This window comes from Pongo pygmaeus, chromosome 15 (assembly GCF_028885625.2).
Source record: "Pongo pygmaeus isolate AG05252 chromosome 15, NHGRI_mPonPyg2-v2.0_pri, whole genome shotgun sequence".
NCBI lineage: Eukaryota > Metazoa > Chordata > Mammalia > Primates > Hominidae > Pongo > Pongo pygmaeus.
The window spans coordinates 32902253-32919314 of NC_072388.2; the positions used below are offsets into that span (position 1 = coordinate 32902253).

At 44.8% G+C, this 17062-nt stretch overlaps 1 protein-coding gene across 10 annotated transcripts in view; it reads right to left on the reverse strand.

The window, feature by feature from the left end:
- Nucleotides 1-17062, reverse strand: part of SNX6 (sorting nexin 6) — an 87131-nt gene that overhangs the window by 12821 nt on the left and 57248 nt on the right. For all 10 annotated transcript variants that reach the window (XR_010123693.1, XM_063651541.1, XM_063651542.1 and 7 more), the window contains 3 exons: nucleotides 11857-11932; nucleotides 7234-7273; nucleotides 1469-1555 (listed from right to left, as the gene is read on the reverse strand). Coding sequence is in view for 9 of the 10 variants with exons in the window: in XM_063651541.1 (XP_063507611.1) it covers nucleotides 1469-1555; nucleotides 7234-7273; nucleotides 11857-11932 (203 nt within the window). In the remaining variant the exon portion in view is untranslated. The remainder of the gene's footprint in view (nucleotides 1-1468; nucleotides 1556-7233; nucleotides 7274-11856; nucleotides 11933-17062) is intronic.

Below are 17062 nucleotides of genomic sequence, written 5' to 3' on the forward strand. Positions count from 1 at the left end.
CAGTGAGCTGCAATCACGCCACTGCACTCCAGCTTGGGTAACAGAGCTAGAGTCCACCTCAAAAAAAAAAAAAAAGAGAAAAAAAGAAATCCTTTCGCAATATGTGGCTCATGCCTGTTAATTCCAGCACTTTGGGAGGCCAAGGCATGCAGATCACCTGAGGTCAGGAGTTCGAGACCAGCCTGGCCAACATAGGGAAATCCCGCCTCTACTAAAAATACGAAAACTAGCTGGGTGTGGTGGCACACGCCTGTAATCCCAGCTACTCAGGAGGCTGAGGCAGGAAAACCGCTTGAACCCAGAAGGAAGAGGTTACAGTTGGGTGACAGAGTGAGACTCCATCTCAAAAAAAAAAAAGAAAGAAATCCTTTAGCAATACAACTGTTATTCCAGGGTTTTGTTTTCCAAGACATTTTACCTGAAGAAATATACCAAATTCTTTTTTTTTTTTTTTTAAGACAGAGTTGGGGTTTCTCCATGTTGGTCAGGCTGGTCTCGAACTCCTGACCTCAGGTGATCCACCCGCCTCGGCCTCCCAAAGTGCTGGGATTACAGGTGTAAGCCACTGCGCCTGGCCAGCTCCGCTTTTTTCTGTTTGTTTTTATTTATTATTATTATTTTTTGAGACAGAGTTTCACTCTTGTTGCCCATGCTGCAGTGCAATGGCATGGTATCTGCTCACTGCAACCTCCACCTCCTGCGTTCAAGCAATTCTCCTGCCTCAGCCTCCTGAGTAGCTGGGACTACAGGCGCCCACCACCATGACCGGCTAATTTTTGTATTTTTAGTAGAGATGGGGTTTCACCATGTTGGCCAGGGTGGTCTCGAACTCCTGATCTCAGGTGATCCACCCACCTCAGCCTCCCAAAGTGCTGATTAATTAGAGGCATGAGCCACCACCCCGGGCCTCATTTTTTTTTTTTTTTTTTGAGACAGAGTTTCGCTCTTGTTGCCCAGGCTGGAGTGCAATGGTACGTGATCTCAGCTCACTGCAACCTCTGCCTCCCGGGTTCAAGTGATTCTCCCACCTCAGCCTCCCAAGTAGCTGGGACTACAGGCACCTGCCACCATGCCAGCTAATTTTTGTATTTTTAGTAGAGACAGGATTTCATCATGCTAGCCAGGCTGGTCTTGAACTCCTGACCTCAGGTGATCCTCTGGCCTTGGCCTCCCCAAGTGTTGGGATTACAGGCATGAGCCACCACACCTGACCACAAATTCATTTTTTTAAAGTTCTAGATTATATCAGAAATATAATAAAGAGGAGACTTTTATGTGGGGTTTCCCACATGAAATATGTACAATTATACATATATATACAATTTCTAAAAGGAGAAATAAAATTCATATTTGAAAATATAATTTAAAATCATATAAAGGAGATAAATCATCATTAACAATCTGAAGTCCAACAAACTCAAATGGCTGTTTGTAAAATGGCTCTTATTTAAAAAAAGATTAAAATTACCTTAGCAGCTTGAGATTCTCTTAAGTAATATTTTAAAAGATCAGAAAGTTTGAGGTCTTCATCAGCAGACACTCGTGCTTCTATTTTCTGAAAAGAAGGAAAATATTGAATATTTAATCAACAACTACATTCTGCTCTCAGTGGTTTCCTTCTTTTTTTTTTTTTTTTTTTTTGAGACGGAGTCTTGCTCTGTCACCCAGGCTGGAGTGCAGTGGCGCGATCCTGGCTCACTGCAAGCTCCGCCTCCCGGGTTCACACCATTCTCCTGCCTCAGCCTCCTGAGTAGCTGGGACTACAGGCGCCCCCCACCACGCCCGGCTATTTTTTTTTATTTTTTAGTAGAGACGGGGATTCACCGTGTTATCCAGGATGGTCTCGATCTCCTGACCTCGTGATGCACCCTCCTCGGCCTCTCAAACTGCTGGGATTACAGGCGTGAGCCACCGCGCCCGGCCTGGTTTCCTTCTTAATTACTTAATTTCCTACTTAATTTTAACTATTATTATAGTTTAAAAAATGGAAGTTTTAACTATAGTATCCATTCCTATTTTATTGAGCTTTCCTTCCCTTTTTGCTTCTACTAGCCTGTTACTTTTCTTTGCAACTCTCACATAAAATGAACAGAAAAAAGATCAGATCAAATGAGACTCATGAGTTTATGGAAGGACACCATATTTTTTTTATTTTTGAGACAGAGTCTTACTCTGTCACCCAGGCTGGAATGCAGTGGCGCAATCTCGGCTCACTGCAACCTCTGCTTCCCAGATTCAAGCAATTCTCCTGTCTCAGCCTCCCGAGTAGCTGGAATTACAGGCATGCACCGCCATGCCGGGCTAACTTTTGTATTTTTAGTAGAGGTGGGGTTTCACCATGTTGGCCAGGCTGGTCTCAAACTCCTGACCTCAAATGATCCTCCTGCCTCAGCCTTCCAAAGTGCTGGGATTACAGGTGTGAACCACCATGCCCAGTCAGACTCTATAACAAGTTTCAATATGATCTTTTACCTTCATAAATATTTTCTCAGGCTGGGTACGGTGGCTCATGCCTGTAATCCCGGCACTTTGGGAGGCCGAGGCGGGCGGATCATGAGGTCGGGAGTTCGAGACCAGCCTGACCAACATGGTGAAACCCCCCGTCTCTACTAAAAATACAAAAATTACCCAGGCATGGTGGTGCACGCCTGTAATCCCAGCTACTCAGAAGGCTGAGGTTGCAGTGAGCCAAGATTGAGCCACTACACTCCAGCCTGCGTGACAGAGCGAGACTCTGTCCCCAAAAAAAAAAACAAAAAACAAAACAAAACAAAAAAAAAACTTTCTAGGTATTTCTTTCTTTTTCAGACGGAGTCTCGCTCTGTTGCCAGGCTGGAGTACAGTGGCATGATCTCAGCTCCCTACAACCTCCGCCTCCTGGGTTCAAGCAATTCTCCTGCTTCAGTCTCCCTAGTAGCTGGGATTACAGGTGCACGTCACCAAACTTGGCTAATTTTTTTGTATTTTTTTTTTTAGTAGAGACGGGGTTTTGTCTTGTTAGCCAGGCTGGTCTCGAACTTCTGACCTCAGGTGATCCACCCACCTCGGCCTCCCAAAGCGTTGGGATTACAGATGTGAGCCACTGTGCCCAGCCTCTATTCATTGCAATTGTAATTGATATGTACACACAATTTTAAAGGAATGAAGGCTTGCAATGGTAGACTAGGTAATTCAATCTAATCCTCCTGCTGAGGACAACCAGAAAATGCAGTCAAAACATTAGTAAAATGTGCCTGAAGACACCACAGAGTAATAACCAGAAGTGGTATGTTCGAGGTGAGATGAAAGGGGAAATAGCCAGGTCAGACTAAAAAGACAGCTCTTCAGTATGAGGGGACAGAGGATGAAAAAAAATTTATTATATCAACCAAATGCAATATATGGGACTTTGTTTGTATCCTGACTCAAACAAGCTATACTATAATAAAAAGCCATTTATGAGACAATTGGGAAAATGTATATACTGGATATTTGATGACATTAAGGGGGAATCATTAGTAACAGTATTGACTATATTAAAAATAATTCTTATACTAAAAAAAGAGACAGGTATGCATAAAGGACACAGAATGAAGACGGATGTTTTGGAATGTAAGAACTTTAAACAATGTAGAAAATGTTAATATGGGCCAGGTGCAGTGGCTCACATTTGTAATCCCAGCACTACGGGAGGACAAGGTAGGTGGATCATTTGAGGTCAGGAGTTCGAGACCAGCCTGGCCAACACGGTGAAACCCCACCCCACCGTCTCTACACAAAAATTAGCTAGGAGTGGCAGCAATGCCTGTAATCCCAGGTACCTGGGAGGCTGAGGCATGAGACTCACTTGAGCCCAGGAGGCAAAGGCTGCAGTGAGCCAAGATCGTGCCACTGCACTCCAGCTTGGGTGACAGAGCAAGACTCTGTCTCAAAACAAACAAACAAAAAAACAAAAGGGAAAATGTTAATATTCAGAAATCTGGGTGATGCATTACAGGAATTCTTGTACTATTTTCTGCAACTTTTCTGTAAGTCTGAAATTATCGTCAAAATAAAAAGTTAAAGTAAGGCCAGCACCTTAATAAGGCTCATGCCTGTAATCCTAGCATTTTGGGAGGCTGAGGCGGGTGGAATACTTGAGGTCAGGAGTTCAAGGCCAGCCTGGCCAACATGGTGAAACCCATCTCTACTAAAGTACAAAAATTAGTTGGGCATGGTAACGTGTGCCTGTAATCCCAGCTACTTGGGAGGCTGAGGCAGGAGAATCACTTGAACCCGGGAGGTGGAGGTTGCAGTGAATCAAGATTACACCACTGCATTCCAGCCTGGGTGACAGTGAGATCTGTCTCAAAAAAAAAAAAAAAAAAAGGGGGACAGGTGCGGTGGCTCATGCCTGTAATCCCAGCACTTTGGAAGGCCAAGGTGAGCGGATCACGAGGTCAAGAGATCAAGACCGCCCTGGCCAACATGGTGAAACCCCATCTCTACTAAAAATACAAAAATTAGCTGGGCATGGAGGCGGGCACCTGTAGTCCCAGCTACTCGGGAGGCGGAGGTTGCAGTGAGCCAAGATCGCGCCACTGCACTCCAGCCTGGTGACAGAGCGAGACTTCATCTCAAAAAAAAAAAAAAAAAAAAAAAAAAGGGTTAAACTAAAACAACTATACACCTACCAGAATGACAAAAATTATAAAGGTAAAATACTAACTTTTAACAAGCTTGTAGAACAACCTAAATGCTCACACTCATTCTTCTGGGCATGCAAATTGGTACAATCATTACGGGAAAGTTTTGCAGTTTCTGCTGAAGCTTTTCACATGGTTATCATATGATCCATCAATTCCCCTCCTAGTTATATATACCCAACAGAATTGTATACTTGTGTTCAGAAGATATACAAGAATAATCTTAGCAGTATTGTTATAAAGAAGCCCAAACTAGAAACTATCCAAATGCCTATCAACAGTAGAACAGATAAACAAATTAATAAAATACTATACCGCAAGAAGAATAAAGGAACCAGGCCAGGTGGCTCATGCCTGTAATCCCAATGCTTTGAAGGGTGAGGCAGGAATATCAAAAGAGGCCAGGAGTTCAAGACCAGCCTGGGCAATGTAGTGAGACTCCCTCTCTACAAAAATTAGCCAGGCATGGTAACACACATCTGTAGTTCTAACTACTTGGGAGGCTGAGGCAGGAGGATGCTTGAGCTCAAGAGTTTGAGGTTGCAGTGAGTTATGATCATGCAAGTGCACTCCCGCCTGGGCGACAGAGTGAGACCCCGTCTCTAAAACAAAAAGAATAAAGGAACTACATCTATGTGCAACAACATGGTTTAATCTTATGAATATAATGTTGAGTACATGAAACAGACATAAAAGAATGTAAACCGGGCACAGTGGCTCACACCTGTAATTCCAGCACTTTGCGAGGCTGAGGCAAACTTTGTGAGGCTGACTGCCTGAGGCCAGGAGTTTCAGACCAGCCTGGGCAACATAGCAAGACCCTGTCTCTACCAAAAAAGAAAAAAAGAAGAAAAAAAAAGAAAAATAATACATGTTGCACATGCATTTATATTATATATAAAAATAAAAAAGGGGCCGGGCCAAGCACAGTGGCTCATGCCTGTAATTCCAGCACTTTGGGAGGCCGAGGCAGGCAGATCACTTGACATCAGGACTTTGAGACTAGCCTGGCCAACATGGTGAAACCCCGTCTCTACTAAAAATACAAAAATTAGCCTGGCGTGGTGGCACATGCCTGTAATCTCAGCTACTCAGGAGGCAAGAGAATCGCTTGAACCTGGGAGGCAGAGGATGCAATGAGCCGAGATCGTGCCACTGCACTCCAGCCTCCAGCCTGGGTGAAAGAGCAAGACTCCGTCTCAAAAACAAACAAACAAACAAAAAACAAAACAAAAAACCCGAATCTCTACTGGCAGTGCCTCGAAAGACAGCTGAGGAGATGAGGAGGAGGCAGAGCATCTGGGTTGCTGGTAATTTTCTATTTATTTTCTTTCTTTCTTTGATACAGGGTCTCTGTCACCCAGGCTGGAGTACACTGGCACAATCATAACTCACTATAACCTTGACCTCCTGGGCTCAAGAATCTTCCTGCCTCAGCCTCCCAAGTAGTTAAGACTACAGTTGTGCGCCACCATGCCTGGCTAATTTTTGGTAACTTTTGTAGAGAGGGAGTCTTGCTACATTGCCCAAGCTGGCCGAACTCCTGGCCTCTACTGATCCTCCCACCTCACCCTTCAATGTATGGGATTACGGGCGTGACCCACCTGGCCTGGTTCCTTTATTCTTATTGGTATATAGTATTTAATTAATTTGTTTATCTGTTCCAGGAGGTATTCTTTTTTTTTTAGAGACAGGGTCTCACTCTGTCACCCAGGATGGAGTGCAGATGCACAGTCACAGCTCACTGCAGCCTCAAACTCCTGAGCTCAAGCATCTTCCTGCCTCAGCCTCCTAAGTAGGACTACAGGTTTGCACCACCACACCTGGCTAATTTTTAAACGTTTTGTAGAGACGGCGTCTTGCTATGTTTTCCCAGTCTGATCTCAAATTCCTGGACTCAAGAGATCCTCCTGCCTCAGCCTCCCAAAGTGCTGGGATTACAAGCGTTAAGTCACTGCACACAGAAGAATATGAACTTTTATACAAAATACTTAAAGGCAACAAAAAAAATGGAATTTCCTGAAAAACTCCCAATGGAATCCAAATCTGTTTCATCATCCTTCTGAAGTACACTCATCTTCCTCAATAGAGTTAAACAGAACCATAACAAGTTAAATATTACCAAGTGCAGAGATTTAAATCACCAAACGGTTAATAGTGATTACTCTTTCTATTTTTCTTTGAGACAAAGTCTCGCTCTGTCGCCAGGCTGGAGTGCAGTGGTGCAATCTCGGCTCACTGCAACGTTGGCCTCCCGGGTTCAAGCGATTCTTGTGCCTCAGCCTCCCGAGTAGCTGGGACTATAGGCATGCGTCACCATGCCCAACTAATTTTTGTATTTTTAGTAGAGACAGGGTTTCACCATGTTGGCCAGGATGGTCTTGATCTCTTGACCTCATGATCTGCCCACCTTGGCCTCCCAATGTGTTGGGATTACAGGCATGAGCCACCGCGCCCGGCAAATAGTGATTACTCTTTTAAAAAAATTTTATGAATTGTGGTAAAAACCTTTAACATGAGCTCTCTGGGCACAATATTATGCAGTATATCTCTATAATTTAGTACTTACTCTTGTTTTATCGAACAGTTCTGAAACTTTGAGAAAAAACCTGGAAAGGAAAATATTTTCATCATATGCTACATTCAAAGTAATTTTCCATTTCAAATGTATGAGAATATACTCCCAAACCATATTAATAACACCTTGTCTCATTGCAATTATATTCAATAGCCTTATTAACTGCAGACTTCATTTAGTTTGACAAAAATCTCCCTGTACTTCTACCAATAAAACAGATTACTTGAAATCTGTTTACAGATAGACTATCTGTTCACTTGATTTTTTTTTTTTTGAGATGGAGTTTCACACTTGTTGCCCAGAATGGAGTGCAATGGCACAATCTCAGCTCATCGCAACCTCTGCCTCCCGAGTAGCTAGAACTACAGGCGCCCGCCACCACGCCCAGCTAATTTTTGTATTTTTAGTAGAGATGGGGTCGCACCATGTTGGCCAGGATGGTCTTGATCTCTTGACCTCATGATCTGCCCGCCTCGGCCTCCCAAAGTGCTGGGATTACAGGTGTGAGCCACCACGCCCGGCCCTGATTTTTTTTTTTTTTTTTTTGAGACAGAGTCTGGCTCTGTTGCACAGGCCAGAGTGCAGCAGCGCAACATCAGCTCACTGCAACCTCTGCCTCCTGGGTTCAAGTGATTCTCCTGCTTCAGCCTCCTGAGTAGCTGGGATTACAGGCAGCTGCCCACATGCCTGGCTAATTTTTGTATTTTTAGTAGAGACAAGTTTTCACCTGGTTAAAAATTAGCCAGGTGTGGTGGTGCACACCTGTAGTCCCAGCTATTCAGGAGGCCAAGGTGGAAGGATGGCTTGAGTCCAAGCTAGTCTTGGACTCCTGATCTCAAGTGATCTGCCCGCCTTGGCCTCCCAAACTGCTGACACTACAGGTGTGAGCCAGCGTGCCGGGCCCCACTTCAAGATGACAGCCTAAGCCATACATTAAACGTGTTTTCGTTGTTGTTGTTACTGAGACTGAGTCTCGCTTTCTTGCCCCAGCTGCAGTGCAGTAGCACCATCTCGGCTCACTGCAACCCTCCTGGCTTCAAACGATTCTCCTGCCTCAGCCTCCTAAGTAGCTGGGATTACAGATGCCCACCACGCCTGGCTAATTTTTGTATTTTTAGTAGAAATGGGGTTTCGCCATGTTGGCCAGGCTGGTCTCGAACTCCTGGCCTCAAGTGATCTGCCCACCTTGGCCTCCCAAAGTGCTAGGATTACAGGCATGAGTCACCGTGCCCAGCCAACAAAATTTATCTAGATTCATTTCAGCAAATAGGCTGAGGCAAGCAGCTCACTTGAGGCCAGGAGTTTGAGACTAGTCTGGGCAACACAGTGAAACCCTGTCTCTACTAAAAATACAAAAAATTAGTGGGGCACGGTGGCACAATCCTGTAATTAAACTACCCTTTAATAGTCTGGTGTTTGGCCGGCTGCGGTGGCTCACCCCTGTAATCCCAGCACTTTGGGAGGCCGAGGTGGGCGGATCATGAGGTCAGGAAATTGAGACCATCCTGGGTAACATGGTGAAACACCGTCTCTACTAAAAATACAAAACAAAATTAGCCGGGCGTGGTGGCACACGCCTGTAGTCCCAGCTACTCGGGAGGCTGAGGCAGGAGAATGGTGTGAACCCAGGAGGTGGAGCTTGCAGTGAGCCAAGACTGAGCCACTGCACTCCAGCCTGGGCAACAGAGCGAGACTCCATCTCAACAACAACTACAAAAAATATAGTCTGGTGCTGGGATATTTTTTAGTTGGTATCAGCATTTGACAGATAAACTATTTAGTTAAAAGTGAAAATAAATTCTTAAGTAGAAATTGGTTATTCATTTTTTTCTTTTTCTTTTTTTTTTTGAGATACGCTATCATTCTGTCACCCAGTTCCGGCGCAAACCTATGGTCTCAACTACTCAGGAGGCTGAAGCAAGAGGATTGCCTGAGCACAGGAGTTCAAGGCTGCAGTGCTCTATGACTGCACCTGCGAATAGCTACTGTATGCCAGCCTGGGCCACACAGCAAGACCCGTTCTCAAAAAAAAAGGGCACAGGTTCAAGTATTCTGTAAAATATGTAATTAAAATGACATTATAAATGAATTAAGGCAAATACTACTCAAAGCAAAAACAATTTTATCAACTTTGCTTTCACTCAAAAGAACTTGCTTTGACAGATTTACGTTACAGAACAGATGGCAAGGTTGGCTTTTTTCCTTCTTCCTGATAAGAAGAATTAACTCTTTGGGAAGGTGGCTTTTTTTTTTTTTTTTTAAAGACAGAGTTTCTCTCTTGTTGCCCAGGCTGGAGTACAATGGCGCAATCTCGGCTCACTGCAACCTCTGCCTCCCAGGTTCAAGCGATTCTCCTGCCTCAGCCTCCCGAGTAGCTGGGATTACAGGCATGCGCCACCACGCCTGGCTAATTTTGTGTTTTTAGTAGAGACAGGGTTTCTCCATGTTGGTCAGGCTGGTCTCGAACTCCCGACTTCAGGTGATCCGCCTGCCTTGGCCTCCCAAAGTACTGGGATTACAGGTGTGAGCCACTGTGCCCAGCCGGTGGCATTTTAATTAGTGTAAGCTATTATACCTTGCTTTGCCAAAAAGCGTGACTTTTAAATATCTGAGACAGAATATACTAGAGAAAAGGTCAAGGATGTGGTTTAGAGAAAGGCATAGACTATGAAAATAGTTTTCCTGCTTAAAAATATGTTTAATTTTTAGTTTTTTTGAGACCAAGTCTTGCTCTGTCACCCAGGCTGGGGTGCAGTGGCGTGATCTTGACTCACTGCAATCTCTGCCTCCCAGGTTCAAGTGATTCTCATGCCTCAGCCTCTCAAGTAGCAGGGATTACAGGTGTGCACCACCACGTCTGACTAATTTTTGTGTTTTTACAGAATGCGCCACTGCACTCCAGCCTGGGTGACAGAGCAAGACACCGTCTTGCGGGAGGCGGGTGGTGGAATCAATTTGACCTCCAATGAAATACATAAACACATATACATACATACGTATATATTCTAATTCCCAAATGGCAGTTCTTACTTATAAGCTTTATCAAAACTTAATAACACTCTAACATAAATTCTGTTCTTCCACTCTCTTACACACAAATCAGCCCATTTTCATAAATAAAACACAGGGGAGAAATAAAAAATATATATATAGAGAGAGAGAGAGTAAAGTCGATTTTTATTTCTCAGATTTAAAAAACAGGACAGAAAGGGAGGAGAAAAAATATCAACCCAAGTTTTTTTTTTTTTTTTTTGAGATGGAGTTTTGCTCTTGTTGCCCAGGCTGGAGTGCAATGCTGTGATCTCGGCTCAATGCAACCTCCGTCTCCTGGGTTTAAGCGATTCTCCTGCCTCAGCCTCCCAAGTAGCTGGGATTACAGACACCCGCCACCACACTTGGCTAATTTCGTATTTTTAGTAGAGACAGCGTTTCTCCATGTTGGTCAGGCTGGTCTCGAACTCCCGACCTGAGGTGTTCTGCCCGCCTTGGCCTCCCAAAATGCTGAGATTACTGGCATGAGCCACCATGCCCAGCCCTCAACCCAAGTTTTTAAAGGAGGTCCTTATTATCAATGTGTTTTGACAAAAATATTCCAAAAGTTTTGTATTAGAAGTATTGTTGGCCGGGAGAAGTGGCTCACACTTGTAATCCCAGCACTTTGGGAGGCTGAGTCGGGCAGGCCACTTGAAGTAAAGGGCTTGAGACCACCCTGGCCAATATGGTGAAACCCCATCTCTACTAAAAATACAAAAACTAGCCAGGCATGGTGGCAGGCACCTGTAATCCCAGCTACTTTGGAGGCTGAGGTGGGAGAACTGCTTGAACGTGGAAGGAGAATGTTGCAGAGAGCCATGATCGTGCCACTGCACTCCAGCCTGGGTGACAGAGTAAGACCCTGTTTCAAAACAAAAACTAAAACAAAAACCAAAAGTATTGTGTGTGTCCAGGCTGCCAATAGATATTTTCTCTGCTTTATTTATATTTCATATATATTTTTTGAGATAGTCTTGCTCTGTCACCCAGGCTGGAGTGCAGTGGCATGATCTTGGCTCACTGCAACCTCCGCCTCCCGGGTTCAAGTGATTCTTGTGCCTCAGCCTCCCGAGTAGCTAGCTGGGATTACACGCACACACCGCCCACACCTGGGTAATTTTTGTATTTTTTGGTAGAGATGGGGTTTAGCAATGTTGGCCAGGTTGGTCTTGAACTCTGGACCTCAGGTTTTCCACCTCCCAAAGTGCTGGGATTACAGGCATGAGCCACTGTGCCCAGCTATATTTCATGTTTTATTTATTTTTTTTTTTTGAGATGGAGTCTCGCTCTGTTGCCCAGGCTGGAGTGCAAAGGTGGGATCTCAGCTCACTGCAACCTCCGTCTCCCAGGTTCAAGCAATTATCCTGCCTCAGCCTCCTGAGTAGCTGGGATTACACGTGCGCGTCACCCCGCCTGGCTAATTTTTGTATTTTCGGTAGAGACGGGGTTTCGCTGTGTTGGTCAGGCTGGTCTTGAACTCCTGACCTCTTAATCCGCCCACCTCTGCCTCCCAAAGTGCTGGGATTACAAGCATGAGCCACCGCGCCTGGCCTATTTCACGTTTTAAATTAGAATACTTACTTGCATATATCTGTAGAATCCTGAGTTCCTAAAGCATATAATGAAGAGCCAATTCTATTGTAATCATCTGCAGCACCTATGGAGAAAGTTTTAAGAATTTAGTATACTTATTCATTGATTTAAAAATACTTACTGAGCAATTACCTCTCAATGTGTAATATGAGACACTCTAGTAAAGAAAATAACACAAACAACAGGCATGGTGGCTCATGCCTGTAATCCCAACACATTGGGAGGCTGGGGCAGGCAGATCACCTGAGGTCAGGAGTTTTGAGACCAGCCTGGCCATCATGGTGAAATCCCATCTCTACCAAAAATAAAAAAATCAGCCAGGTGTGGTTGCGCCTGCCTGTAATCCCAGCTACTCGGGAGGCTGAGGCAGGAGAATCATCTGAACCCAGGACGCAAAGGTTGTAGTGAGCCAAGATCACGCCACCGCACTCCAGCCTGGGCGACAGAGCAAGACTCCGTCTCAAACAAAAAAACAAATTGGGAGGTCGGGCGCAGTAGCTCATGCCTGTAATCCCAGCACTTTGGGAGGCCGTGGCAGGTGGATCATGAGGTCAGGAGATTGAGACCATCCTGGCTAACACGGTGAAACCCCGTCTCTACTAAAAATACAAAATATTAGCCGGGCGTGGTGGTGGACGCCTGTAGTCCCAGCTACTTGAGAGGCTGAGGCAGGAGAATGGCGTGAACCGGGAGGTGGAACTTGCAGTGAGCCGAGATCACACTACTGCACTCCAGCCTGGGCAACAGAGCAAGACTCTGTCTCAAAAAAAAAAAAAAACTGGAAAGCAAGAAGTATAACTTTCTTCATTAATAGACAGGACATGATCATCTATGTAGAAAATCCTAAGCAATCTACAAAATAATTACTAGAACTAATAAGTGAGTTTATTTAGCAAGGCTGCAGGATATAAGATCAATATTGAAAAAATATGCTGTGTTTCTATGTCTTAGCAAAGAACAATTTGAAATTGAAATTTTAAAAAACGTAACATGGCCGGGCACGGTGGCTCATGCCTGTAATCCCAGCACTTTGGGAGGCCGAGGCGGGCGGATCATGAAGTTAGGAGATTGAGACCATCCTGGCTAACACGGTGAAATCCCATCTCTACTAAAAATACAAAAGAATTAGCCGAGTGTGGTGGCAGGCACCTGTAGTCTTAGCTACTCGGGAGGCTGAGGCAGGAGAATGGCGTGAACCCGGGAGGTGGAGGTTGCAGTGAGCCAAGATCGTGCCACTGCACTCCAGCCTGGGCGACAGAGCAAGACTCCATCTCAAAACAAAAACAAAACAAAACAAAAGGCATATAAGATTTTGGAGACAAAATTCCTGGACGATAGAGCTAGACTCCATCTCAAAACAAACAAACAAGCAAAATGTATTTATTTGACGACAGGGTCTCACTCTATTACTCAGGCATGAGTGCGGTGGCATGATCATGGCTCACTGCAGTCTCAAACTCCTGGGCTCAAGTGATTCTCCCACCTCAGCCTCCCACGTAGCTGGGACCACAGGCACATGCCACCACAGTTGGCTAATTTTTTTTTTTTTTTTTGGCAGGGGAGGGGTAAGGCCTGACTCTGCCACCCAGGCTGGAGTGCAGTGGTGGGCTCTTGGCTCATTGCAACCTCCACCACCCGGGTTCAAGCGATTCTCGTGCCTCAGCCTCTCAAGTAGCTGGGACTACAGGGGCACGCCACCATGCCCAGCTAATTTTTGTATTTTTTAGTAGAGATGGGGTTTCTTTTTTTTTTTCTTGAGACAGAGTCTCGCTCTGTCACCCAGGCTGGAGTGCAGTGGCACAATCTCGGCTCACTGCAAGCTCTGCCTTCCAGGTTCACACCATTCTCCTGCCTCAGCCTCTCGAGTAGCTGGGATTACAGGCGCCCGCCACCACGCCCGGCTAATTTTTTGTATTTTTAGTAGAGACAGGGTTTCACCATGCTAGCCAGGATGGTATCGATCTCCTGACCTTGTGATCCGCCCGCTTTGGCTTCCCAAAGTGCTGGGATTACAGGTGTGAGCCACCGCGCCCGGCCAGAGATGGGGTTTCATCATGTGGGCTAGGCTGATCTCGAACTCCTGACTTAAGATGATCCCCTTGCCTCAGCCTCCCAAAGTGCTGGAATTACAGGCGTGAGCCCACATACCCGGCCTATTTTTTTTGCAATGATTGGGTTTCACCATGTTGCCCAGGTTGGTCTCGAACTCCTGAGCTCAGGCGATCCACCCACCTCAGCCTCCTAAAGTGCTGGAATTACAGGTTTGAGTCACTGTCTCCAGCCTAATAAAACATAACACTTATAATAGCATAAAAAAACAAATAACCAGGAACCAATCTGACTAAAGATGTGTAAGATCTATACAATGAAAACTACAAAACACTGCTGAGATAAATTAACGAAGACTCGACTCAGTGGAAATATGCTATATTAATGTACCAGAAGGATCAATATTGTTAAGATGTCAATTCTCTCCAAATTAATCTATAGAATCTACACAATCCCAATCAAAATCCCAGCAGGCACTTTTATAGAAAAAGACAGCTGATTCTAAAATTCATATGAAAATATAAAGATTCTAGGGCTGAGGGCAGTGGTTCACACCTGTAATCGCTCCCTCCTTTGGGAGGCTGAGGCAGGTGGATCACATGAGGTCAAGAGTTCGAGACCAGCCTGGCCAACATGGCAAAACTCTGTCCCTACTAAAAATGCAAAAATTAGCCAAGTGTGGTGGCATGCATCTGTAGTTCCAGCTGCTCGGGAGGCTGAGGCAAGAGGATTGCCTGAACCTGTGAGGCGGAGGTTGCAGTGAGCCAAGATCACGTCACTGCACTCCAGCCTCCAGTCTTGGTGACAGAGTGAGATTCTGTCTCAAAAAAAGGAAAAAGAAAACGTAAAGATTCTAGGGCTGAGGGCGGTGGCTCACGCCTGTAATCCCAGCACTTTGGGAGGCCAACGTGGGCAGATCACCTGAGGTCAGGAGTTTGAGACCAGCCTGGCCAACATGGTGAAACCCCATCTCTACTAAAAATACAAAAATTAGCCAGGCTTGGTGGTGGGTGCCTGTAATCCCAGCTACTCATGAGGATGAGGCAGAATTGCTTGAACCCAGCAGGTGCAGGTTGCAGTGAGCTGAGATCACGCCACTCACTCCAGCCTGGGCAACAGAATGAGACTCTGTCTCACAAAAACAAAAACAAAAACACAAAACAAAACAAAACAAAAAACAAAGAAAACATAAAGATTCTAAGAAGGGTCAAAAACAACTTTGATAAATAATAAAGTTGGGATTGGGTACAGTGGCTCACGCCTGTAATCCCAGCACTTTGGGAGGCTGAGGTGGGCGGATCACTTCAAACCTGGAGTTCGAGACCAGCCTGGGCAATATGGCAAAACCCCATCTCTAATAAAAATACAAAAATTAGCCAGGCATTGGTGGCGCACACCTGTAATCCTATGGGGAAGGTCGAGGCATGAGAATCACTTGAACCCAGGAGACGGGGGTGGGGGGTACAGTGAGCCAAGATTGTGCCACTGCACTCCAGCCTGGATAGACAGAGAGAGACCCTGTCTAGGGGGAAAAAAAAAAAAAAAAAAAGGAGTCTGGTGGCTCATGTCTGTAATCCCAGCCCTTTGGGAGGCCAAGGTGAGAGGACTGCTTGAGTCCAGGAGTTTAAGACCAACCTGAGCAACATAGCAAGACCCTGTCTCTACCCCCTCAACAACAACAACAAAAATTAGCCAGGCATGGTGGCGCATGCCTGTGGTCCCAGCTACTTAGCAGGCTGAAGTGGAAGGATTGATTGAGGCTGCAGTGAGCCGTGTTTGCACCAATACACTCATCCTGGGTGACAGAGCGAGACCCTGTCTCAACAACAACAACAAAAAAACAAGAATAAAGCTGGGGCCAGGAGCAGTGGCTCATGCCTGTAATCCCAGCACTTTGGGAGGCCGAGGTGGGCAGATCACGAGGTCAGGAGATTGAGACCATCCTGGCTAACACGGTGAAACCCTGTCTCTATTAAAAATACAAAAAATTAGCCAGGCGTGGTGGCGGGTGCCTGTAGTCCCAGGTACTCGGGAGGCTGAGGCAGGAGAATGGCGTGAACCCAGGAGGTGGAGCTTGCAGTGAGCCGAGATTGCGCCACTGCACTCCAGCAGCCTGGGCGACAGAGCAAGACTTCGTCTCAAAAAAAAAAAAAAAAAAAAAAAAAAAGAATAAAGCTGAAGGAAGGGACACAAGAAAAGATGTTGAACCTCAAGAGTCATTAGGACAATACAAATCTAAACCACACTGAGTTACCACCACTGACCTACTTGAATAAAGTTAAAAAGACTTCAAATTACACTGGGGAAAAAAAAAGACTGACTATCTTTGTTGGCAAAGATGTGGAGCAACTGGAACTCTCATGCCCTGTTCGTGGGAATGCAAAACGGTACAATCATTGTGGAAAAAAATTTTGGTAGTTTCTTAAAAAGTTAAATATTCATTTACCACATGACTCAGACATTCTACTTCTAGGTATTAACCAAGAGAAAGAAAGCATGTCCATACAAAAAGTTATATAGAAATGGCTCACATAAATTGTATCTGTAATAGCCAAACCTAGAAATAAATAATTGTTGTATATCCATTTAATGGAACACTACTTAGCAACAAAAAGAAATGAACTATCGATATACACAACAACTTGGATGAATCTCAAAATAGTTTTTTGAGTTTCAAAGCCAGACAATAAAGAATACATACTGTATGACACAATTTATATAAAATACTAGAAAATACAAACTAATCTATAGTGACAAAAAGCCTAGGGATAGGGCAAGAGGGAGAGATTTCAAAGGGCCACAAGAAAACTTTGGGGGTGATGTGTGTGTTCATTATTTTGATTGTGGTAAGGATTTCACACATGCCAAAACTTACCAAATTGTACACTTTGATTACCGCAGCTTACTGATATCAATTACACTCAACAAAGCTGTTAAAAAAAAACCCTCACTGGTCTATTTTGCACTTTGAGTGGTTCTTTTACATATATGATTTTGCAGCATTATGCACTTGGCTGTTTAGAAAACACTGGTCCAATGATTTATGCAGATGTTCTAAGTGGTGACACAATTCAATGTACAATTTCAAAAAAAAAATCACATTCACTGGTATCATCATCAATCTCTATATAGGTCTTTATTGGCC